The sequence below is a fragment of the Chiloscyllium punctatum genome, chromosome 23, assembly GCF_047496795.1.
Source record: "Chiloscyllium punctatum isolate Juve2018m chromosome 23, sChiPun1.3, whole genome shotgun sequence".
In the NCBI taxonomy this organism is placed as follows: Eukaryota; Metazoa; Chordata; class Chondrichthyes; order Orectolobiformes; family Hemiscylliidae; genus Chiloscyllium; species Chiloscyllium punctatum.
In genome coordinates, this window is record NC_092761.1 from 90,185,828 (window position 1) to 90,212,393 (window position 26,566).

Consider the following 26,566-nt stretch of genomic DNA (forward strand, 5'->3'; position numbering starts at 1 on the left):
AGAGGAATAAATAGAGTCAATAGCCAGAGACTTTTCCCCACGGCAGGATTGACTGGTGCAAGAGATCATAGTTTTAAGGTTCTTTACACACAGAGTTGTGAATGCATGGAATGCGTTGCCAGCGGTGGTGGTGGAAGCGGAGTCATTGGGGACATTTAAGTGACTGTTGGACATGCACATGGATAGCTGTGAATTGAGGGGTGTGTAGGTTAAATTGTTATATTTTACATTAGGATTAAACTTTGGCACAACATCGTGGGCCAAAGGGCCTGTTCCATGCTGTACTTTTCTATCTTCTGTGTTCTATATGACATATGCTTCCTTCTTTTTCTTAACCAAACCCTCAATTTCTTTAGTCATCCAGCATATTCCCTATAACTACCAGCCTTTCCTTTCACCCTAACAGGAATATCCTGTCTCTGGACTGTCTGGACACTCGTTATCTCATTCCTGAAGGCTTCCCGTTTTACCTGCGAACATCTGCGCTCAATCAGCTTTTGAAAGTTCTTGCCTAATCCCATCACAATTGGCCTTCCTCCAGTTTAGAACTTTAGCTTTTAAATCTGGTCTATCCTGTTCCATCACTATTTTAAAACTAATACAATTATGGTCACTGGCCCCAAAGTGCTTCCCCCATTCTCACCTAGAGTCACCTGCCCTGCCTTATTTCCCAAGAGTAAGTCAAGTTTTGCACCTTCTCTAGTAGGTACATCCATTGACTATAGTTTTGTTTTACTCTTTCTGTCTGACTGTTCCTTTGCCTTTCCGTCTCTCGAGCCCTACTGCTGTCCTGTCCTTTCTTGTATTTTGCATATCATAAGTCATAGAGATGTACAGCACGGAAACAGACCCTTTGGTCGAACCTGTCCATGCCGACCAGATATCCCAACTCAATTTAGTCCCACGTTCCAGCACCCAGCCCATATCCCTCCAAACCCTTCCTATTCATATACCAATCTAGATGCCTTTTAAACATTGTAATTGTACTAGCCTCCACCACTTCCTCTGGCAGCTCATCCCATACCCGTACCACCCTCTGCGTGAAAAAGTTGCCCCTTATGTCTCTTTTATATCTTTCCCCTCTCACCCTAAACCTATGCCCTCTAGTTCTGGACTTCCCCACCCCAGGGAAAAGACTTTGCCTATTTACCCTATCCATGCCCCTCATGATTCTATAAACCTCTATAAGGTCACCTCTTAGCCTCTGACGCTCCAGGGAAAACAACCCCAGCCTATTCAGCCTCTCCCTATAGCTCAAATCCTCCAACCCTGGCAACATCCTTGTAAATCTTTTCTGAACCCTTTCAAGTTTCACAACATCTTTCCGATAGGAATGAGACCAGAATTGCACGCAATATTCCAACAGTGGCCTAACCAATGTCCTGTACAGCCACAACATGACCTCCCAACTTCTGTACTCAATACTCTGACCAATAAAGGAAAGCATACCAAATGCCTTCTTCACTATCCTATCTACCTGCGACTCCACTTTCAAGGAGCTATGAACCTGCACTCCAAGGTCTCGTTGTTCAACAACACTCCCTAGGACCTTGCCATTAAGTGTATAAGTCCTGCTAAGATTTGCTTTCCCAAAATGCAGCACCTCACATTTATCTGAATTAAACTCCATCTGCCACTTCTCAGCCCATTGGCCCATCGGGTCAAGATCCTGTTGTAATCTGTGGGAACCCTCTTCACTGTCCACTATACCTCCAATTTTGGTGTCTTCTGCAAACTTACTAACTGTATCGCTTATGCTCACATCCAAATCGTTTATGTAAATGACGAAAAGTAGAGGGTCCAGCATTGATCCTTGTGGCACTCCAATGGCCACAGGCCTCCAGTCTGAAAAACAACCCTCCACCACTACCCTCTGTATCCAAATGGCTAGTTCTCCCTGTATTCCGTGAGATCTAACCTTGCTAACCAGTCTCCCATGGGGAACCTTGTCGAACGCCTTACTGAAGTCCATATCGATCACATCTACTGCTCTGCCCTCATCATATGTATCTCTCTCTCCCCATCTCTCTGTCTTGTTCTTTTGCCTTGCTCATACTGTGTCCCTCCTTCCCATACTACCTGCACTCATTCTCTCTCACACACAGTCCCTCTCACACTCTATCTCACACATTCATTTTCTGTCTTTAACACACACATATGCAACACGTGCACAGCATATTGTTGGGGGAAATCACTTGGAACAACAAAAGTCCATCCTCCTTAGTAAGTTACTGAGTATTGCAATGTTAACATTTGCCTATTATGAATATAGTGATAAAAAGTATCACAGCTCTCTCAACATTTGAGGGAATTTGGATTGTTAATCCCAAATTGATGGCCATTTAAGGTGATGTGATCCATTAATTGAACAAATGTCAGAAATAATCCACTGTTCTACTCACAGATGTTCAGTTCACATGGTCTTTTCTGATCTCTCCTTCCTAATCAGGTGTATCTGAAATATGAATGAAGACAGGACTTTGTTGACAGGCCAATTGGGAATTACTATTTTAAGTATATCACAAAAGAGCTGAAGTTGTGTTTTAGAATTGGAAGTGGTTACAAAGGCAGGATTTATATCTATTAGTGCCTCCTGAGTACAATTTTTCTCTCTGCAATCTCAACTGCTTTATGAAATTATTATTTTCATGGTTAAAGAACATGATACCATTCACCCCATTGTACCTGTGCCAGCTCTATGTCAGAGCTATCAGCTAGTCCCACGCACCCTCCCCATCCCTGGAGCATCACACATTTTTTTCTCCTGTTTAATTATCCAAATCCATTTTGAAAGCCCTGGTACGATCCGCCTCCACCATACTCAATACATTCTCGATCCTAACCACTCTTTCTTTTGTTTAAAAAAGAATGACTCTTCTCCTAACGCCTTTTACCAGACATTTAAATCAGTGTCTTTTAGTTCTCAACCCTCCGCCAAATCCTGTGTAGAGTTTTTTCTTCCTAACAGTATTTTCAACTGTGTGTTGTTTTGCTTTATCTTAAATTCTCTGTTACTCGCTCTATTTGTTTGTTCCCTTTCTTTTGCTCTCTGCCCCCCTGTTTTTTTATCTCTTCTTGATCTTCCTCTTTAACATTTTCTCCTGCACATTTTCCCACTCTCCTGTTCTCTCCGGCTCACACATGGACATTGTGCAATTCCTTGGCAGGTGCGTGAAACATGCAATGTCATCATTAGAGTCCAACAGAATGCTGTGAAGTTTCATAAGATGGATAGCACATCCGTTGGTGTTACACTCCCTCAGTAGTGAATTGGAGAAGAAATCTCAATTGTGCTTTGGCCACAACCTTTCGGGAATGTTTTTAGTCACCTGAGGGACGTGGGCATTGCTGACTGTGCCAGCAGTTATTGCCCATCCCTAGATGTCCCTTGGGAAGGTGTCGGTAAGTTGCAACCTTGAAAGTCCTGCAGTCCACGTGCAGTACATTGATCCACAATGCCCTTAAGGAGGGAATTGCAGGCTTTTGACCCAGCGACTGTGGAGGAACTCAGGATGGGGAGTGTCTTGGAGAGGAACTTGAAGGTGGTGGTGTTCCCATGTATCTGTTGCCTTTGTTCTTCTGGATGGAAGTATAGGTCATTCTCCTGTAACGTGTATTCCATTAATGCAAATTCGCTGTAACACGATTGACGAACTGGGGACATTGTTTCGAAAGCACAAACTTTTAAAATGTGTGTTGGCTGTAACGCGATTGCATCACCAACACTTTAAGCCCGATTTTCTATAACACGGGGTTGCACAAGAACACAACCATCGGATTTTAAAAGAACTGCCTGTAGTTATGGGTTCGGAAGGTGCTGCCTGGGGAGAATTTCTGCAGTCTATCATTTATACTGTACACAACGCTGCTATTAAGTGTTGGTGGTGGAGGGAGTGGATGTTTATGGATGTGGTGCCGACCAAGCGGGCTGCTTTATCCTGGACGGCATCTTGAATGTTGTTGGAGCTGTCCCCATCCAGGCAAGTGGGAGTATTCCACCACACTCCTGACTTGTGCCTTTTTAGATGGTAACAGGCTTTGGGGAGTCAGGAGCCGAGTTACTCGCCACAGGATTCCCAGCCTCTGACCTGCTCTTGTAGTCATTATGTTTATGTTGTGAGTCAAGGCCAGTTTCTGGTCAATTGAGATATGTCAAATGGGTTCCTGGTTACCAGCAGCACCATTAGTACTTATATCACATCTTTATGAACCTGAAAAGGAAAGAGGCTTTAATCTGACATAAACCAACTAGACATTTGATAACTGGACCAAAAATGTTGTTGAGGCTTTAGGGAAAGTGATTGTAATGTGGTCCCTTGAATTAGGGAGGTTAACTCATCGCCTCACTTTGCTCTGTGAACTTGTCTTTTATTTACCTTGTTATTTGTGTATGAATTGTTCTGACAACTAATATTTAATCCTTTACCTTTTTGGAGGAAGTATTCAATTATCAGTATTGATAATGTGAAACTTGAGAAGTTACCAACTGTGCAAAACATTTTGTTACAAGCCTCCTATTATGCTGTTATTGCTTACAAATGGAGGTAACAGTATAAATATAAATATAAATGGGACTGGCAGCATGGGGGAGGATCAATCTCATAAACATCATTGTTCTCTTTCATTAACTGTTTTTTAATTTTCTTGTAGCCAGGCCAGTGAATGATGCAGAGCTCAGTCCAAACACAATCACAGCACGAGCTGGTTTTTCAGGAAAGATTGTTGTGGCAACGTGTACATCTGCCAATGGGAAGCCACCAGGAATCATCACTTGGGAGACGAAAGTAAATGGGGAGGCAGTTGTTAAAGAATTTCACAACCAGAATGGCACCATCACAGTGGTCAGCCAGTACCTGCTGGTTCCATCCAGAGAAGCTCACCAGCAGCTGCTGACATGTGTCGTGAATTACCAGGCAGACCGCACCACCAGCATGCTGACGTTAAACGTGCAGTGTGAGTATCAGATGCATTATTGTTCCTGATTTTCTTGAGCACAACAGAAGCATGTCAACGTTTTACCGTATCTGATGTCTGGCTCTCTGTTCCTGTTCCCTTGCATGTGTAGCCCTCTCTATCTCTGGTGTACTTGCATTTCAGTGTCCTTGAACAGAATCCTCACTGTGACATGTGTTCTCAATACCCTCATAAAATAAGCTAAATTCTTGTAAAGCTCCTCGACTATAGGCTGCTGAATAATCAGTAGACCTGCCACCCCCAGTGGAAAATTTAAGAAATAGGCAATGGCTGAAAATAAGAATTTTGAAGAGGGTTTTCATGCTGAGATAGGTGGCAAATCAAAACAGGAAATTCCAGAGGCAAATGGGTAGTACTGTGTCAAGGAGCAATTCAGTGGAGGAAAGGACTCTCATTGTTAACAGCTCAAGATACCTCATGCAATAGACATTCACCAACTTAGGGTAACATTCTGATCTTTTATATTCTTCATTCAAAGGCACCTAATCAATTGAGAAGTGGTAGGTTACCATCTCTGAACAGTGTGGGCCATTCTCAAGTGAAGCATAAAGTTACATTGTAGACAGACACCCATGCAGCTGTATTTTTCAACACGATAATGTGGTTAATTCCTAGGTTTAATAAACAGGTTGTTTTAAGGCAAAACTATTAAATGAAGTAAACTGTTTCGGGTTTGGGGGTGAATACATGCAAAGCTGTGTCTGAAATCTCTGTGTTGGTGCCATTACTTCTCCATGCAGATGAACCAGAGGTTACAGTGGAAGGATTTGATGGGAATTGGTATTTGAACAGAGAAGATGTGCGTCTGACATGCAGAGCAGATGGCAACCCACCTGCAACAACGTACAAATGGAAGATGTAAGTACTTGCAACTCTCTGGATGGGCTCTACGTGAATCAGCAAATGTGGAAATTTTCATTTGGAAAAGAAAAATGTGGTTAATTCCTTGGATGGAAAATGTAAATCATTACTTAGCTCCTTTGACAGTGTCTCCATCCACAATTTCAGCCAGTTTCTCCCCTTTTGAAGCTTTTTGTGAGTTCCCAGTGTTCACAGATTTTATTTTAGTCCCAGCTACTTTCTTGATATTTTGCTGGGGTGATCATACAGAGCAAGATCCCTCCTGGCTCTGTTCAAACCCCCGCCCAAAATCTCCAGCTGGATTAACTTCCTTGTCTAATTCAGGACTCCTTGAACGAACCTGATTTTCAGTGCTGCAGAATTCACCAGGATGCGACCTTGCGCTCTAGAGGCCCTCCCTAAACCTTTCCACCATGCAACCCCCTCTCCCACCCCCAACCTCTAAAATAGCACAGCAAGCTTTGGATCACAATAGCTTGTAATGTGTGGCTCAGTGCCAAATGTCATTCACACTCTTACAACAGCCTTGGAGTATTCTGCCACATTAAAGGCGCCAAATGAATGGAAGCTGTTGTTGTTGTTTTCAGCCACTCCCCAACCCCCACCCCAAACAGCGGCTTCCTCAGAGTGGGGTTTAATCTGGACAATCAGTCAGCCTGACTTTTCTACTGCTGTTGGAGTGAGGGGGCCATAAATTCTTAGCTGCAATTAAATGTGAAAATGTTAGAATAGCGTTTTATTACCTTTTTAAAATCATTTGTGTTGATGAAGCTCATCATGGGAAATAGATTTTAGTGCTGAGGAATCACATGTACTCTGCTTGTATCTACTTGTGATATTCTCAGCTCTGAGAAAGCAGTAGTCCCAAAGACAGGCCTTTACACTCCCAGGATATTTCCTTCCCTGTCAGAGCCTTCCTTCTCTCCTCTGCATCTATTGAGCTATTTCATGTTTCAGATATTGGGATGGGAGTGCAAAACCCAATGAAATTCATCATGAAAAACTATCAGACTCTGGCCTGGAAGTAGAGCTGGATCCCCAAGATCATATTGTGTATGGTTGCATTACCACACAACTTACATTTATATATCCCCTATAAGGCAATTATACTGCCCAAAGTGCTTGATAGCAATGTTCTAAAACAAAATTTGACACCAAGCCACAGAAAGAGGTATCAGTGCAGCTTGGAAAGTGAAAGGTTTCAGAAGCATTTTAAAAGGAAGCTCAATGCTTAGCACTACTGCCTGTCAGTACCAGGAATCAGGTTCGATTCTAGCCTCTGGTGACTGTCTGTGTGGAGGTTGCATGTTGTCTGCGTGAGTTTCCTCTGGGTGCTCCAGTTTCCTCCAAAAGTCCAAAGATGTGGAGGTTGGGTGGATTGGCCATGCTAAATTGCCCATAGTGTCCAGGGGTGAGCAGGTTGGGTGGATTGGCCATGCTAAATGCAGGGTTATGGGAATACGCTGGGGGAGCTGGATCTGGGTGGGATACTCTTCAGCGGGTCAGTGCAGACTCGATGGGCCAAATGGCCTCTTTCAGCACTGTGGGGATGCTAGGGAGGACAGAGACCTGGGAAATAAATTCTGGAGCTCAAGTCAATAGGAAGGAAGACCTTAACACAAGGGATAGGGCAAGAATATTCAGAGATGTTCAGGACGCCATTCCCCATCTAGATTTTCCATAGTGATCCCTTAACCTTGGGGCTATTCTGAGATGATGAACTGCTTTTTAATGGTTGCTGTGAATGTTTTCTCACTGGAAATGGTAGTAGTTAGGATGTCAGTCATCACAACATTGGGGAAGTATCCAGGTCAAATGATATGGACCTTCTAGCATTTTATACTTGGGTCACAATTGATACAAATGCCAGCAGTGTTCAGGCAGGACTGAAAACTGACCAGGAAGCACAGTGTCACAGAATGTATGGGGAACTCATTTATGGTGAATGGCTGAGGAACTGGGGTGTATGGGCACTAGATGGGAGGAGGCATGGGGCACTATACAAGATAGTACATAGGTATAAGGTAAGATTTATAGGAAGCATGTAGGAAGCATGTTGAGACTTGGGAACTAAATGGTAATAGTTAATGCAGTGAAAACGATGTTTGATCAAGTAAGTAAACAGTGCTTGACAAGAGTAGATAGGCAAATGTACAAGCTCCACGCTGTTTGATGTGTCTTCAGAACTGCACCCAGATTGTTTGTTTTATGTTGAAATATGATGTGCAAGGCAACACAAAACCAGTCTTACATCACTCTGCATTCTGGTTTCACTTGAGCAACCCTGGGTTTCACTGGGCAATGTCACCTTTACAGCAGTTTCTGTGTTTACTGGAAACAAGCACATTGTGCGATGTTTCTGGGTCAAACTGCCAGGCCTGATGGTCAGTTTAATGAGCTTGTTGTGATCCCATGTTACAGCTGAATCCGTGGCACTGTTCTATTAAAATGTTCAAACAACTGTTTCAGCTTTGGATGTATCAATGCAGGTGGATGGTAGGTCAAGTACCTTTTAATCAGCTAACCCCCTGGAGTCCCATCTGTTCCAACAAATGATGGATTTAAATTGCAACTTAGAGAACAGGAAAATTGCATCTTCACTTAAAAAAAAATCAAAGAATCCAAGGTAGTAACCATGATACCTGACAAAACGTTGTGGGAATTTAAGTGGGGCAAATTTTGTTGATTTTATTTATGTTTCATTAGCTGTTCATGCAGCAGAATTTTAAGTGAATTAGGGTTTAATGGATACATTCCGTGGCAGATATGGTATGCAGCGCTGTATTCAGTGATGGCTTGGTCAAGTCGGAACTTGCCAGTGCGATTTAACAAGAGTTGGCAGCTTGGTACAGATCCCAGTGAGGCTAAATTGAATTCAAATGGTTGTTCCTGGCAAGGACCTGAATGTTATATTAGTCTCACTCTAATTGCTCATCCAATGCTGGACCAGTTACGCCAGTAATGTTAAGAACTGTAATAATAAAATGGCATTATCTCGCAAACTCCTCCACACCCAAAGAATTTGCGTACATTAACAAAGCTACATGAACACAGTTCTGAACCTTAGGTTGTTGAGGCAATAATCCATTTTACAGTTACATTGGAAACTGACAATCCAGAAATCATTAGTAAATGGTTTTAATTATTCATCAGATGGCCCTGAGAGTCCAGCACAAGAAGATGGTCTATTGAGTCCATGGTACCTCTTCTAAAGAGCAATCTAGTTAATCCCACTCCTCCACTCTTTCCCTAGCCCTCCTCCTTATTCAGTTTCAAGTATTTAACTAGTTCAATTTTAAACAATTAAATCTGCATCCACCATCCTATTGGGTAATATCTACTACTACTTAACCAGTCATTGTGTAAAAACATTTTCCTCCCAGTGTGCTGGACAAACCCATGTTAAGGACATCAGTCAGGTTTGCAATGTGGTTGGTTCACTTACACTTTATAGGACCTACATACGCCCATACACAGGGCCCAGTCCTCTGCAGGGAAAGGGAGTTTGTCCAGGCAGTACTGTTTCTCAGTTAGCTTGGAGGACACTCATCCCTGGTGCATTCCCCATGGTTTGTCTCAATCAGTCTAAATGGATTTGCATTTCTTAAGTAAAAGCTTCAGCACAACAGTGTTCCCTGTTACGGTCTCTGTGAAAATGCCCCAACCCATCGGAATCCACATGCTGACAAATTGGCACCCTGATTTTCATGTTGAATAAATTGAGATTTGAAATTCTTGTATGCTGTGTGAATGGTGAAAAGCTTCTACAGCATGTCTCTTTCTCAACAATACTCAAGTTATGTGCTACCAAGTGACTTAAAAACATTTCTCCTTAGAGAGTCATATAACTGTGCAGCACGGAAACAAACCCTTCAGTCCAACTCATCTGTTCCGACCAGATATCCTAATCTAATCTACTCCCATTTTCCAGCACTTGGCCCATATCCCTCTAAACCCATCCAGATGCCTTTTAAATGTTGCAATTGTACCAGCCTGCACCACTTCCTCTGGCATCTCGTTCCATACACGTACCACCCTCTGCATGAAAAAGTTGCCCCTTAGGTCTTGCATTGCTTCGATTTACTTTGCCATATATCTGCAAACACTGTCCTCTAGTTACCAACATTTCCACCATCAGAAACCCAGTTCTCTTTATTTACTTTATCTAAACCCTTCATAATTTTCATCTATCAAATCTCTTCACTTCTAAGAAAAACTCTTCTATCTGTTTGTGTCATCCTCACCCTTCAGTTTGAGGACATCTCTAATATATCTTTCTGATTTGACCAGTGGAGTCCCATGTTCATCCCTAATGTCTGCACTGTTTCTCCATGCAACTTTCACTGTTCATAATCTTATAGAAGATCTTTGGACTCCCCTCCAACACCACCACCCCCATCCCACTTATTTTAGCCATTGATCTGTTCCTGTGCTCTGTCTTTGCCATTCTACAGTGTTCTCCTGTTTACTCCGTTAGAGCCACCAGTACAGTATTGTCGAGATTTTTTTGTTGTTACTATAATTCTTTTCACGTTTCTGAATGGCAAACTACAAATGTTATGATTATGTGAGTCAGATAAATGAACCAAATTACTCATCACAAATTAACATATGGTTGGATTGGCTTGGTACCAAGCTACATTAAGCCGAGTTGAAATGAATTGGAGTGTTGTTTCTCTTGGTCTGGTTGGAGGATTAGTGAGTTTGGACAGGAACCCTCGTTGGAAGCTGTGCTGAAGAGCCTGGTTCAGAACAGGATTATCACTGAACCTAATGAGTAATGAGGGCCAACAGAGTGTTTGGTGCACCTTCCTTCATTCACCCCATCCTTCACTAAGACTCTGTTTTATAGAATCATACAGCATGGAAACTGACCCACTGGTCTAACTTGTTCATGCTGACCAGGTATCCTAAATTAATCTAGTCCCATTTGCCAGCACTTGGCCCAATTCCCTCCAAACCCTTCCTATTCATATACCCATCCAGATGCCTTTTAAATGTTGTAATTGTACCAGCCTCCACCACTTCCTCTGGCAGCTCATTCCACACACTCATCACCCTCTCTATGAAAACGTTGCCCCTTGGGTCCATTTTACATCTTGCCCCTCTCACTTTAAACCTAGGTCTTCTAGTTTTGGACTCCCCTACTCTTGGAAAAAGACCTTGGCTATTTGTCTTATGTCTGCTCCTCTTGACTTTATAAATCTCTAAGGTCACCCCTCAGCCTCTGACACTCCACGGGGGGAAAAGGTCCCAGTCCCTCCTTTTTAATGCAAACCCTCCAATCCTGGTAACATCCTTCAAAATGTTTCTAGTTTAACAACATCCTTCCTACAGCAGGGCAACCAGAGTTGTTTACAGTATTCCAAAAGTGGTCTCACCAATGTTTTGTACAGTCCCAACATGAAGATTGAGCAATTTCAGTTCTGGGGAGGGAGAATTTGCCTAGTTATTTTTATCATAAGGTAACACTGTAAGGTTGAGTTATACATGGTTTAAATGGACCATGCACTGTTTCTTCTATGAGCTACCCAACCTCCATTCAGTTGTCACAAATTGCAGAATTCCTATAAACACAGTTCTTAGTGGCTGGGCTGGCTCTCCATTACAACAATATGCCAGATCTATTCCCCAACTGTCTCCCTGTACCCTGCCCCTTTTTCCCTTTCTGATATCAATCCAATTCTCTCCTGAATGCTTAGTGCTACTTCCACATTCCCATGCAGTGCAACCAGATCCTATGCATTTGTTGTGGGGGGGGAGAAAGAGTTTTTTCCTTGCATCTCTATTTGCTTCTTTTGCCAATTGTCTTAAATGTGTTCTCTCTCATTCCCTTTTATTCATGGGATGTGGGCACTGCTGGATGTGTCAGTAATTGTTGCCTTTCCCAGCTTGCCCTGGAGAGGTTGGGGTTGGGGTTGGGGTTGGGGTTGGGGGAGGTGGTGGTGAGCTGCCTTTTTGAACTGCTGCAGTCCTGTTAGGGAGGGAATTCCAGGATTTTGACCCAGTGACACCGAAGGAATGGAGATATAGTGGCTTGGTGAGTGGCTTGGAAAGGAACTTCTGGGGGTGGTGTCCCCATGTATCTCCTGCCCTCATCATGCTAGATGGAAGTGGTCATTGGACTTGTCCTAGATCAATTCATCAGCGGGAAATTTTTCCCTGGTACTCTCTCTTCACTGTTTACTCCTCAAGATCAAATCTTCTCTTGACCCTGTTCTCCAAGGGAAATCATACCAATCTTTCCAGTCTATCTAAAAAGCTGAAGTTTCTAATCCCAGGAACCATTCTCCTGAATATTTCCTGCAGCCTTTTCTAATGTTGTCTTATCTTTCCTCAATTGCAGTGAAAAGAACCAATGATGCTTCAGCTAAACCCATGAGACAAAAGAGCAAAAATTAGACCATTTGGCCCAGTTGAGTCTGCTTTGCCATTCAATAATGGCTGATATGTTTCTTAACCCCAATCTCCCCATAACCTTTGATCCCCTTGACAATCAAGAACCTATCTACCTCAATGTTAAATATACTCAATGACCTGGCCTCCACAGCCTTCTGTGACAATGAATTCCATAGATTCACCACTCTGGCTGAAGAAGTTTCTCCTTATTTCCATTATCAAGTTTTACTCTAAGGCTGTGCCCTCAGGTCCTAGTCTCTTCTGCCAGTGGGAACGTTTCCCCAAGGTCCACTCTGTCCAGGCCATTCAGTATGCTGTATGTTTGAATTAGATCCCCCTTCATCTTTCTAAACTCCATCAAGTATAAACCCAGAGTCCTCAAATGTTTCTCTTATGTTAAGCCTTTTATTCCTGGAATCATTCTTATGGACCTCCCCTGGACCTTCTCCAGGGCCAGCACACTATTTTTGAGGTATGGGACCCAACACTGCACACAACACTCCAAATGTGGTCTGGCCAGAACCTTCTAAGCCTCAGAAGTACCATCCCTGTTTTTATATTTAAGTCCCTTTGAAATGAATGCCAACATTGTATTTGCCTTCCTAAATACTGACCCTACTTACAAGTTTACCTTTAAAGAATTCTGGGCTAGAACAACCCAAGTCCCTTTGCACTTCAGATTTCTGAATTTTCTCCCCATGTAGAAAATTGCCCATGCCTCTATTCTTCCAAAGTACCTGACCTCACATTTTCCTTTGTTGTACTCCAACTGCCAATCCTCTGCCCACTCTCCTAACAAGTCTAAATCCTTCTGCAGCCTCCCCACCCCTTCAATACTACTTGCCCCCTCTACCTAGCTTTGTATCATCTGCATACTTAGCCAGACTGCCCTCAGTTCCTAGTCACCAGATTCCATCCTGAGAAGGAATCTTTTATCCCCACTCTCTGCCTTCTGCTGGACAGCCAAGCTTCTATCCATGCCAGTACCTCGCCTCTGACACCATGGGCCCTTATCTTACTCAATAGCCTCCTCTGCAGCTCCACAGTTATGGCCAAGCCAATGTTCCAACAAATTTATCAAAACATTCTTGCTTTTTGAATTCTTTTTATGAAATGTGGGCATTGTGATCTAGGTCAACATTTATTACCCGTCTATAATTGCTCTTGAGAATGATGTGGAGGTGCCAGTGTTGGACTGGGGTGTACAACGTTAAAAAATCACACCACACCAGGTTATAGTCCAACAGGTTTATTTGGAAGCACTAGCTTTCGGAGCGACGCTCCTTCATCAGGTGGTTGTGGAGTATAAAATTGTAAGACACAGAATTTATAGCAAAAGTTTACAGAGTGATGCAACTGAAATAATATATTGAAAAAGACCTGAATTGTTTAAGTCTCTCATCTGTTAGAGTGACCATGTTGGTTTCAGTTCTTTCATATGTAAATCACAACGGTTTTTCAAAAAAGTTATATTCTAAAGTGCACTTTAACAATTGGTGTCATGTCGGCCCAGATAATGTATTGAAGGTGTGAGTTTCCCTGTGAGGATGTCTGTGTCACAATGGTCAGACTGATTCTAATCTAAAAAACAGATTTACAGAATCTTACATGGATTCATGCAGTTTTTGAGCAAAGTAAAATGTAATTCTGCAAGTACAAATTCACCCCATAAACGTGTGTGTGTGACCACACTGCACTATACACAGACACACACACTCACACAGACCCTCACTCACACACTTACACATACACTCCCACACACACCCTCTCACAGATTTATGCCCCTTTTATACTTACATAGACACACAACTCTCTCACAGACACTCATAAACCCCCCCCCCCCACAGACAGACAGACAGACACACACACACAAGTTTACAAGCATACATGCACACATACACACAAGTTTGTGGGGTGAATTTGTACTTGCAGAATTACATTTTACTTTGCTCAAAAACTGCATGAATCCATGTAAGATTCTGTAAATCTGTTTTTTAGATTAGAATCAGTCTTACCATTGTGACACAGACATCCTCACAGGGAAACTCACACCTTCAATACGTTATCTGGGCCGACATGACACCAATTGTTAAAGTGCACTTGAGAATGTAACTTTTTTGAAAAACTTTTGTGATTTACATATGAAAGAACTGAAACCAACATGGTCACTCTAAAAGATGAGAGACAATCCAAGTCTTTTTCAATATATGATTACAGTTACATCACACTGTAAACTTTTGCTATAAATTCTGTGTCTTACAATCTTATTGTCCACAACAACCTGATGAAGGAACAGCGCTCCGAAAGATGGTGCTTCCAAATAAATCTGTTGGACTATAACCTGGTGTTGTGTGGTTTTTAACTTTGCGATTGAGAAATTAGTATTGAGCCACTGCAATCCATGTAGTTACACTGACTGTTCCAAAGTGAGGCTGCTGCAGAGTTTCCACCCAGCCACCGTGAAGGAACGGTGATATATTTCCAAGTCAGGATGGTGAGTGGCTTGGACCGGAACGTGAAGCTGGTGGTGTTTCCATGTATCTGCTGCCGTTGTCCTTCTAAATGGTAAAGCCAGAAGGTTTGAAAGGTGCTTTTGAAAAAGCTTTTGATGAATTCCTGGGCCATCATGTAACTGGTGTAAACTGCTGCCAGTGTGCATCAGTGGTGGAGGGAGTAGATGTTTAAGGTGGTGGGTAAGGTGCTAATCCTGAATTGCATCAATAATGCACCCATCCAAGCAAATGGAGAGTTTTCGACCACATTCCTGAGTTTTGCACTGTAGGTTGTGGACAGGCTTTGGGGAGACAAGAGCTGAGTTGTTTGCCTCAGAAACCCCAAATACTGACCTATTTGTGTAACCTCGGTATTTCTATACTTGCTCCAGTTGTACTTCTGGTTAGTGGGAACCCCTCAAAGTGTTTGGTGATTCAGTAATGGTAATACCATTGAATGTCATGGGGAAATGCTCATTGCCGGGCATGAATATTGCTTATCACTTATTATCACAAGCCTGAGTTTTATCCCTGTCTTACTACATATGGACACAAACTGCCTCAACATCTGAGGAGTCAGGGATGAGGCATTCTGCAATAACAAACAAGCATCCCACTTCTGGCCTTTATGATGGAAGCAGTATCATTGATGAGATTAGATTAGATTCCCTACAGTGTGGAAACAGGCCCTTTGGCCCAACAAGTCCATACCAACCCTCCGAAGAGTAACCCACCCAGACCCGTTTCCCTCTGACTAATGTACCTAACACTACGGGCAATTTAGCATGGCCAATTCACCTGACCTGCACATCTTTGGATTGTGGGAGGAAACTGGAGCACCCAGAGGAAACCCACGCAGACACGGGGAGAATGTACAAACTCCACACAGTCGCCTGAGGCTGGAATCGAACCTGGGACCCTGTGAGGCAGCAGTGCTAACCACTGAGGCACTGTGCCGCCCTGAAAATGGTTGGACAAAGGATTGCAGCCCTTGAGGAACTCCCGCAAGTACCAGTTAGTCTCAAGAACAGTTACTTTGACCAAACGTCTGATGTTCAGTTCCTTTTAAATGTGTTTTCACCAGGACTCTAGTGAGGCCAGTGGCGCAGGATAGCGTCCCTACCTTTGAATCAGAATTTCTGGATTTAAGTTCCTCCTGCTCTGGATGTGTGCAATAACATCTCTGAACAGGTTAATTAGAAAAATAGGTTAAAGTTAAAAAAAAAGGGTTGATTAAAAGAATTGTAATGAAACTCCAGAGCTGACTGTGTGAACTGTGAGTCAATGGGTAGGTAATTGTTCAATAAGTGCCTCTCATCAATACTGTCAACAAACCCTTTCATCACCTTTTTATACCCAATGAGCATGTCAATAAAGCCTGTAGATATTTTGTCTCAACCTGTTGAGATGTGTAATACTTCTGTGTGGGACTTGAATGCAGTTCTTCCCCAGAGTGACAGTACCACTATGTTATAAAAGGCCTTTTTAATTTCAGATCTTATTGAATTCCCCTTCCACCTACTGCTACGGTAGGATTCAAACTCTTATCCCTTCAACATTACCGGAGTCTCTAGATTAATATTGCAGCAATAAGACCACTTCACCATCGGTTCCCCCATCCTTTTAGAACTGTACCCTGTCTCTGCGCATTCTTTCCACCAAATTGATTCACTTCACACTTCTCAAGTTTCAACTGCCACTTGTCTGCCCATTCTATGAACCTCCCTATGTCCTTTTAAAATTCTACACTATCCTTCCCATAGTTGACAGCGCTCCTAAATTCTGTATGATCTGCAAATGTCGAGATCACTTGTTTGCCAATTCCAGTTGCCACACCGCTAATCAGAATGTCGGCAAGCCAGATTGAGCTGCTATTTTGTGCTGCATATGAGCAGTTTGTGTTTGGTTGAAATGTCTAAACTCTTAGTTCAGGGATGTTGAAATTTCTGAGAGAGGAGACGTCCATCTCATCCATGTGTCAGATCTCAGCTCAGTCCACGGATGTGAAAGGAATGATTGTTTGATGCATTATTACCAGTTTTTCTTCCATGGCTTTTTTTATTATAATGTAGAACCTTCAATTTGATGATTACATTTACTCAATTGAATATTAGAGGGTGAGTTACAAAGGAAGAAATGAAGGGGGTTTATATTGACTGGAGACCAGAGACAGTGTGACTGTCTCCCCCAGTATTTATCGTGTGTGGCACTGTATCCCTGTAATTATAATGCATACAATGTCCTATCTCTGCAGTATAAAGCTGCCCTGCAAGTGGCAGCTGATTGGATATTCCTGTGGCCTGGCAGTGCTGGCTGAGTCTGGATAGGAATGAGAAGCTTGCTATCATCTTTCTCCATTATTTGATAATTGCACTTATTTAAAATGCCCACTGTCTTTTCCCTCAGCATTGAGTTGTTTCCCCATTACTTTGTATCTCTGCGATCAAGTGACTGTTGTCATATTAAAACTGTGTCTTCATTGCTACAGCTGCATCCTCCAGTCAGGAAGCTGACTCACTCTCATTGTTTATAATGAAAACTGTGGCAGCAAATTATCTGTGTGGGTATTACACAGACTAATGGATATGTCAGGCAGGAGCGTCAGATCTTTGGCTAGGGCTAATGTTCTCTGGAATTTGGATTGTGAATGTTTGATCACATACTTTCAAAGCAACTCCAAACACCATATCTGCCTTTGATTTTGCCGATCTTGTTGTTTTGAAAGCTAGTCATGAGTCAGTTTATTATCTGCACACAGATTGGTTCCAGTTGCTTTGGTTTCTTTGGCTTAATGCAGTCTTACGATTACGTGGCACCGTGCCTGTTTGATTGCTATTAAACCTGGAGAAATCTGGGGTGGGGGAGTGGTGGGGGGGGGGGGGGGGGGGGGGATGTAAAACCTTTTCTCAGGCTTTAAAACAGATGGTATCAGGTCAGAAAAGGTAGGTCTTGATACTTAGTACCATTTGCAGCACTGGGATTTAGGGATTTAAAACTAAGTGCTGTGAATAACTGGCAAATGATTCAAAAACTCTTATCTTGGCCAGCATCAAGGTTCTCCCTCATTGTGTTTATAATCTGATGGTGTGCTGTGCAGTGTGATGTTATAGGTAACACTATACTCCCCCCATGATCAAGATTATGACTGATGAGCCTTACTGAACTGCAAGTTCTCACCCTTGTGCCTGCGTGATACCCACATCAGTTCAGTAGCATACAATAATAAGCACTAACCTTGATCCGAAATCTTCCTTTTAATGAGGTTCTGCTCATTCTAACTCTTATGATCCAGCACAAACAAATATTATGTGTATTTTAGTTGTTTCTCATGGTGTGCTATTTAGGGAAAGGCAATGGGATATTATTTAGCTGCAGAATGATGTAAATCTGAGCATTGATCTCACCTGACCTTGCGTTTGCGTTGGTTTGTTCCATCTTAATCAACTCCACCAGAAACCTTTAAGAACTGTTTCTTTCCACAGCAGGCCAGGTGTCAGACTGTGAGTGATTGGACAGGACTTAACTGTGGTTGTGATGATGGGAGACAGAATTTGCCCAGACAATTAATCGGCTTTTCATTGCCCCGAGCTGATTTACCACTCGCCTGTCTGTGCAGGGTTGCACACGATAACAGTCCGAGCACAACACCGCACTGGCAAAGGGCTTGAGTTCTATGAGCCCAGAGATACCTGCAGCCATTGCCAATCAGCAGAGAAACAAAGGGGGGAGGCTTCTCATCAGAACAGCAACACTACACCTTTATAGACAGGTCTTTTGAGACACTGCCATTGCACATTTTGTATGGAACATAGAAACAGGAGTAGACAATTCAGCCCCTAATGTCTGCATCACCATCCTACATCGTGGCCGAGTGCTTACCTCAGTACTATTTTCCAGTGCTATCCCATTGTACACTGGTGTCTAGAAACCCATTGAATTCTTACCTGAATGGGCTCAGAGATTAAGCCCTCTGGGCTAGGGAATTCCAAGGATCCGCTCTCACTGATTAAAGTTCCTCCTCCTCTCAGTCTTAAATGACTGGCCCCTTATTCTGAGGATGTAGCCCCTGGTGCTAAACCACCACTTCCTCCCCACCCCATCTCTTTCCCTCCCACCTCCCATCCCCCAAGTCACCTTTTCTGCTTCTGCCTTGTCTAGCCCCTTTAAGAATTTTGAGGTCAAGATCACCTCCAGAAAGGAATCGCAAGAAACTACTGACCGAGCCTCCTCAGTACTGCTCCGTAGAACAGTCCCGTCATTTCAGGGGGTGGTTTGATGAACCTCTGCTACAGTCCCTCAATGGAAACATGGCTAGTTTCAGTGGAGACTGGAATCAGAGAAGCTAAACCTTTATTATATTAGATTAAGGATGTACAGAGTGGTTAGAGGTGCTGCATACTACTGAACAGCAGAGAGATCCGTTTTCAGTAATATATTTTATGCCGAATTAATTGTTCTTAAAGGAATAACGTGACAGCTGGTAGCACAGTGGCTCAGTGGTTAGCACTGCTGCCAGGAACCTGGGTTCAATTCCAGCCTTGGGCATCTGTCTGTGTGGAGTTTGCACATTCTCCCTGTGGTAAAAACAATGACTGCAGATGCTGGAAACCAGGTTCTGGATTAGTGGTGCTGGAAGAGCACAGCAGTTCAGGCAGCAACCAAGGAGCAGGAAAATCGACGTTTCGGGCAAAAGCCCTTCATCAGGAATAAAGGCAGAGAGCCTGAAGCATGGAGAGATGAGCTAGAGGAGGGTGGGGGTGGGGAGAAAGTAGCATAGAGTACAATAGGTGAGTGGGGGAGGGGATGAAGATGATAGGTCAGGGAGGAGGGTGGAGTGGATAGGTGGAAAAGAAGATAGGCAGGTAGGACAAGTCATGGGGACAGTGCTGAGCTGGAAGTTTGGAACTGGGGTGAGTTGGGGAAAGGGGAAATGAGAAAACTGTTTGAAGTCCACATTGATGCCCTGGGGTTGAAGTGTTCCGAGGCAGAAGATGAAGCATTCTTCCTCCAGACGTCTGGTGGTGAGGGAGCAGCGGTGAAGGAGGGCATCTTTAACCACGTGGGAAGGGAAATTGTGGTCTCTAAAGAAGGAAGCCATCTGGTGTGTTCTGTGGTGGAACTGGTCCTCCTGGGAGCAGATACGGCAGAGGCAGAGGAATTGGGAATACTGGATGGCATTTTTGCAAGAGATAGGGTGGGAAGAGGTGTAATCCAGGTAGCTGTGGGAGTCAGTGGGTTTGTAAAAAATGTCAGTGTCAAGTCGGTCGTCATTAATGGAGATGGAGAGGTCTAGGAAGGGGAGGGAGGTGTCAGAGATGGTCCAGGTAAATTTAAGGTCAGGGTGGAATGTGTTGGTGAAGTAGGTGAATTGCTCAACTTCCTCGCGGGAGTACGAGGTGGCGCCAATGCAGTCATCAATGTAGCGGAGGAAGAGGTGGGGAGTGGTGCCAGTGTAATTACGGAAGATCAACTGTTCTACGTAGCCAACAAAGAGACAGGCATAGCTGGGGCCCATACGTGTGCCCATGGCTACCCCTTTGGTCTGGAGGAAGTGGGAGGATTCAAAGGAGAAATTGTTAAGGGTGAGGACCAGTTCGGCCAAACAAATGAGAGTGTCGGTGGAAGGGTCCTGTTGGGGACGTCTGGAGAGGAAAAAAACGGAGGGCTTGGAGGCCCTGGTCATGGTGGGTGGAGGTGTAGAGGGATTGGATATCCATGGTGAAGATGAGGCGTTGGGGCCTAGGGAAATGGAAGTCTTGGATGAGGTGGAAGGCGTGGGTGGTGTCTCGAACGTATGTGGGGAGTTCCTGGACTAGGGGGGATAGGACAGTGTCAAGGTAGGTAGAGATGAGTTCAGTGGGGCAGGAGCATGCTGAGACAATGGGTCGGCCAGGGTGGTCAGGCTTGTGGATCTTGGGAAGGAGGTAGAACCGGGCAATGCGGGGTTCCCGGACTATGAGGTTGGAAGCTGTGGGTGGGAGATCTCCTGAGGTGATGAGGTTCTGTATGGTCTGGGAGATGATGGTTTGGTGATGGGGGGTGGGGTCATGGTCGACGGGGCAGTAGGAAGAGGTGTCCTCGAGTTGGCGTTTGGCTTCAGCGGTGTAGAGGTCAGTGCGCCAGACTACCACTGCGCCCCCTTTATCTGCTGGCTTGATGGTGAGGTTGGGATTGGAGCAGAGGGATTGGAGGGCTGCGCGTTGTGAGGGTGAGAGGTTGGAGAGGGGGAGGGGGGGTAGACAGGTTGAGGCGGTTAATGTCTCGGCGGCAGTTGGAAATGAAGAGGTCGAGGGCAGGTAATAGGCCAGCGCGGGGTGTCCAGGTGGATGCAGTGTGTTGGAGGTGGGCGAAGGGGTCCTCGGAAGGTGGGCGGGAGTCCTGATTGTGAAAGTAAGCTCGGAGGCGGAGGCGACGGAAGAATTGTTCGACATCACAGCGTGTATTAAATTCATTGATGTGTGGACGGAGGGGGATGAAGGTGAGTCCTTTGCTGAGGACTGATCGTTCGTCCTCAGTGAGTGGGAGGTCTGGAGGGATGGTGAAAACTCGGCAGGGCCGGGAGCTGGGAAATGGTGTGGGTGTAGAGCTGGGAGTGGGGTCGGAGCCAGTAACTGGAGTGGGTGTGATGGTGGGGGGAATGGGGGTGGAGTCATGAGCAGGGGCAGTGTTCCCCTCGGGGTTCTGGGGGCCGGGAATGGTGACAGTGGGATATGTGGGGGGCGTGTCAGCAAAATGCAGGTGAGTGGCATTGGTGGGGATGGAAGTGATGGCAGACATGGCAGTAGGGGTGGCGGAAGTCACTGAGTGTGAGACATCAGCGATGATGTGAGGGGCGGAAGTGATGTCACGTGTGATGCATGAGGAATTGTGAGGGGTGGAAGTGGTTGTGAGAGTGGCCATGACGGGGGCGGAAGTGACATCATCAATCAGCATGGGGGTGGCAGCTGCACCAGCCACATGGCTAATGGCATCCAAACAGTTCCAGAGGCCAGGGGAATCTTCTGGAATGTTTGAGGAGCGCTGGTTATGGAGGTGGGTGGATAAAAGTTTGTTGTACTTACAGTTTTTGATGTTTGAGATGGAATTGAAATACTGTTTGTTGAGAGTATGAGTTCTCCTGAGGATGTAGTACAGAGTGGGTCCTTTGCAATTCTGAGAGAGTGTGGCCCTCAGCTGAGGCAGGGCTGACTGGAGAGAGGTTAGGTGACGGCGCATTGCTGCAAGCGTGGAGCAAAGGATCTTGAAGGAGAATTGTTGCTGGTGTTTTTGAATATGTAGTCTGTACTGTTTGTCCTGGTCGGGTCCAAACTCTGCTGGTTTAAAAGTGGTCCGGAGTCCGTGTGGGATGAGTTGGTTACGGAGGCAGGCACTGAGGAAGCAAATGTGGCTGTGGTAGCGAGTTTGTTTCACGACCTGGTTGAAGAGTTTCAGGGCAGAGGAAATGACCTGGGAGTTGCAGTGGGAGAGGGACTCCCTGAGATTCTTGTAGAGAGAGGAGGAAAACTTCAAGGCAGGCATCCTTGCAAGAGGATTCGCAGTAGGGTTAAAATCAACGAGGTAAAAACAGTGACTGCAGATGCTGAAAAACAGATTCTGGATTAGTGGTGCTAGAAGAGCACAGCAGTTCAGGCAGCATCCGAGGAGCAGTAAAATCGACGTTTCAAGCAAAAGCCCTTCATCAGGAATAAAGGCAGAGAGCCTGAAGCGTGGAGAGATAAGCTAGAGGAGGGTGGGGGTGGGGAGAGAGTAGCATAGAGTACAATAGGTGAGTGGGGGAGGGGAGTCAGGGAGGGTGGAGTGGATAGGTTGAAAAAAAGGTAGGAAAAGTCATGGGGACAGTGCTGAGCTGGAAGTTTAGAACTAGGATGAGGTGGGGGAAGGGGAAATGAGGAAACTGTTGAAGTCCACATTGATGCCCTGGGGTTGAAGTGTTCCGAGGCGGAAGATGAGGCGTTCTTCCTCCAGGCGTCTGGTGGTGAGGGAGCGGCAGTGAAGGAGGCCCAGGACCTCCATGTCCTCGGCAGAGTGGGAGGGGGAGTTGAAATGTTGGGCCACGGGGCGGTTTGGTTGATTGGTGCGGGTGTCTCGGAGATGTTCCCTAAAGCGCTCTGCTAGGAGGCGTCCAGTCTCCCCAATGTAGAGGAGACTGCATCGGGAGCAATGGATACAATCAATGATATTAGTGGATGTGCAAGTAAAACTTTGATGGATGTGGAAGGCTCCTTTAGGGCCTTGGATGGAGGTGAGGGAGGAGGTGTGGGTGCAGGTTTTACAGTTTCTGTGGTGGCAGGGGAAGGATCGGGGAGGGGGGGGGGATGCGGGGCATGGACCTGACCAGGTAGTCACGGAGGAAACGGTCTTTGCAGATTCTCCCGTGTCTACTTGGGTTTCCTCCGGGTGCTCCGGTTCTCTCCCACGATCCAATGATGTGCAGGTCAGGTGAATTGGCCTTGCTAAATTGCCCATTGTGTTCGGTGCATGAGTCAGAGGTAAATGTAAGGGAATAGGCCTGGGTGGGTTACTGTTCGGAGGGTCGGTGAGGACTTGTTGGGCCAAATGGCCTGTTTCCACATTGTAGGGAATCTAATCTAATCTGAGTTTGAGTTCTGACAGGACCACTTAGCTCGTGACTACATTACAGCCTTGGTCCAAACATAGGCAAAAGAATTGAACGCCAGAGGTGAGCTGAGAATGACTGCTCTTGACTTTAACTACCATTTAATTAAATGTGGTATGAAGGACCCCTAGCCTAAAGAGTCAATGGAAATGGGGAGTTTGGGAAGGGGGGAGTTCTCTCCTGTACATGGAACCATACTTCATATAAAGGAAGATGGTTGTAGTTGGCTTTCATTCATCTCTGTTGCAGGTCTTCAATGGAGAAATTCTTCAGGGTAGTATCCTCAGCTCAGCCATCTTCAGCTACTTCATCAGTGACCTTCACTCCGTTGTAAGACAGGGGTGGGGATGTTTGTTGGTGATTGCACAGTGTTCAGTACCATTTGTGAATTCTCAGATACTGAAGAAGTCCATATCTAAATCCAGCAAGATCTGGGATTGAACTGAGAAGTAGCAAGTTGCATTCAGGCCTCAAAAATGCCAGGCAATAACAATCTCCAACAAAGAATGTAACCATTGACCAGAAACTGAACTGGACCAACCATATAGATGCAGTGGCTACAGGAGTGAGTCAAAGGCTAGGAATTCTGCAGGGAGAAACTCCCTCCAGACTCCTTAAAGCCTCCCCACCATTGACAAGAAACAAGTCAGGCATGTGAGGGAATACCTCCCACTTGTCTGGGTGGACCCAACTGAACAACATTCAAAACGCTTGGCACTGTTCAGGACAAAGCTGCTGCTTGATTGGCACCACATCCGCCACTTCCAACACTCCCTCCCTCAACATCAATGCACAGTAGCAGCAAGGTGTACCATCTACAAGATGTACTGCAGCTTCTCACCTAGGCTCCTCTGACAACACCTTCAACACACCTACCCTCTGACAGCACAAGGGCAGCTGATGCATGGGAATATCACCACTTTCATGTTCCCCTCTGAGCCACAGTCCATCCTGACTTGGACTCACACTTCAATTCCTTCTCTATTGCGGGGTCCTCTCTTCCTGAGACCACTGAGTTGCCTACCCTCCAAGGATTGCAGTGGTTCAAGAAATTGCACCACCACTACCTTCCCGAATGATAGTTAGTGATGGACAATAATGGTGGCCCAGCCAGTGATGCCCAGTGAACAACTTTTTATGTTTAAATGCCGGGGTGATCACCATAGTCGAGGGACATAGAAAATTAGTCACAACATTCCTGTTTCCAATCTTCCAGTTTCTCTAAAAGAAAAGGGTGCAGTGGACTGGTTGCCTTATGAAGAAGGCTAAACAGGCTGAGCTTCTATCCTCTAGAGTTTAGGAGCGTCTGAGGTGACTAAATTGAAACAGAAAAAGATCCTGAGGGGACTTGACCCGTTTGGATTTTGAAAGGATGTTCCCTCTTGTGGGAAAATCCAGAACTAGGGTCAGAGTTTAAAAATAAGGGAACACTCATTTACGACTGAGATGTGGAAACATTCATTTTTGTCTGAGGGTTGGTTGTGAGTCTTTGGAATTCCCTTCCTCAAGGTAGTGGATTCAGAATCTTTTAATATCTTTAAGAGAGAGGCAGATTCGTGATGATCAGGGGCTGACAATAAAATCAGATCAGCCACGATCTTGCTGAACGCCACAGTAGGCCCGAAGTAATCTACTCTTTTTTTCTCATTGTTCATGCAGACACCAGCTGGGGCAGGATTAGATTCTGGTCTGATTTCTCCCATTGATGTTTCCTACTCTGGGTCACAGAAGAGAATTTCAGTCTGAAACCAGCACCAACTCAGTTAAACGGCAGGCATTATTGTCCAATCATTCGGGATGCAGCAGCCTTGTATAGACAATATTTCTGCTGTCTGAAGCTCAAACCCTCCAAAGATGTTGCTGGGACTGGATGCATTGAGCAAAAGAGAAAGGCTGAATAGGCAGGGGTGTTTTTCCCTGGAGCGTCAGAGGCTGAGGGGTGACCTTATAGAGTTTAACAAACTTGAATGAGGGGCATGGATAGGATGCCTTTTTCCCCAGGTTAGGCGAGTCCAAAACTAGAGGGCATAGGTTTAAAGTGAGAGGGGAAAAGGTTAAAAGGGACCTGAGGAGCAAGTTTTTCACGCAGAGGGTGGTGTGTGTAAGGAATGAGCTTCCAGAGGAAGTGGTGGAGGCTGGTACAATAACACCATTTAAAAGTCATCTGGGTGGGTATATGAATAGGAAGAGTTTGGTGGGATATGGGAAAAATGCTGGCAAATAGAACTTGATTAATTTGGCATGGATGAGTTTGACCGAAGGGTCTGTTTCCATGCTGTACATCTCTATGACTGTATCTAGACAGCTCTGTTATTGAGTCCTGGTTGCTGTCTGAAGTGCAGTGTTCACATATTTCACATCCATTTCTGGGAGAAACAGTGCACCAGCAGTCTGCCTTCCTGAGGAGGTGGAGGTAACAAGTGTTCATGGTGGACAAAACAGTGGGTTGAAAGTCAGTTTTGAGTTGAAGGGAATACGTGGAGACAAATGCAAGCCCTTATTTTTCAAAAAAGGATTGAGAGAAATAACGCTGGCAATTAATGCAAGACCACCCTCCCCACTCCCCCAGTTCCCCACTTGGGTCAAGTCCCTAGATTGGTAGTTAACACTGAGAACAAACTCCAGGAAGAGACTTAATTCAGGTCAATTTTCAACTCCATCTGCAATCTGCCCTCTATCCCTCTCTGTATACAGCTGTTAGAAATTGAAATCTCTCGGCATCACGTCTCAAAGTCCCAACAAACATTAGGTAACAGCTAAAAACAAGCACAGAAAATATTGGAGAAACTCAGCAGGTCTGGCAGCATCTGTGGAGAGCAACAGTTAACATATTGAAGAAGTATTAAGTTTCTGAAGAAGGGTCACTGGGCTCGAAATGTTAACTCTGTTTCTCTCTCCACAGACCTGCTGGGTTTCTCCAGCATTGTCTGTGTTTGTTTCAGATTTTCAGCATCTACAATATTTTGCTTTTATTAGGCAACTCCACTGCCTTCAAAGTTCTAACTTTTTAAAGAGCTCTCAGTACTTCATGCTTTCTAAAGATATTGACAAAAAGCAAATGCAACAATATGCAATCAACATGTTTACCCTTTTTTAAATTTGCATATGCTTTTTTTTAAAAAAGAACTATCTGTATGAACTTTATTTGAAATTTGTCTTTGACGTTTTTTTTTAAATAATCTAGAAAATCGATTGGGTACAGAGAGCCAAAAGAAACAGGTAG

At 44.6% G+C, this 26,566-nt stretch overlaps 1 protein-coding gene across 5 annotated transcripts in view; it reads left to right on the forward strand.

Annotated features, from left to right (window-relative positions):
- Nucleotides 1–26,566, forward strand: part of nectin1b (nectin cell adhesion molecule 1b) — a 541,045-nt gene that overhangs the window by 143,698 nt on the left and 370,781 nt on the right. For all 5 annotated transcript variants that reach the window (XM_072593457.1, XM_072593460.1, XM_072593459.1 and 2 more), the window contains exons 3-4: nt 4,651–4,953; nt 5,715–5,832. In XM_072593457.1, the coding sequence (XP_072449558.1) occupies nt 4,651–4,953; nt 5,715–5,832 (421 nt within the window). The remainder of the gene's footprint in view (nt 1–4,650; nt 4,954–5,714; nt 5,833–26,566) is intronic.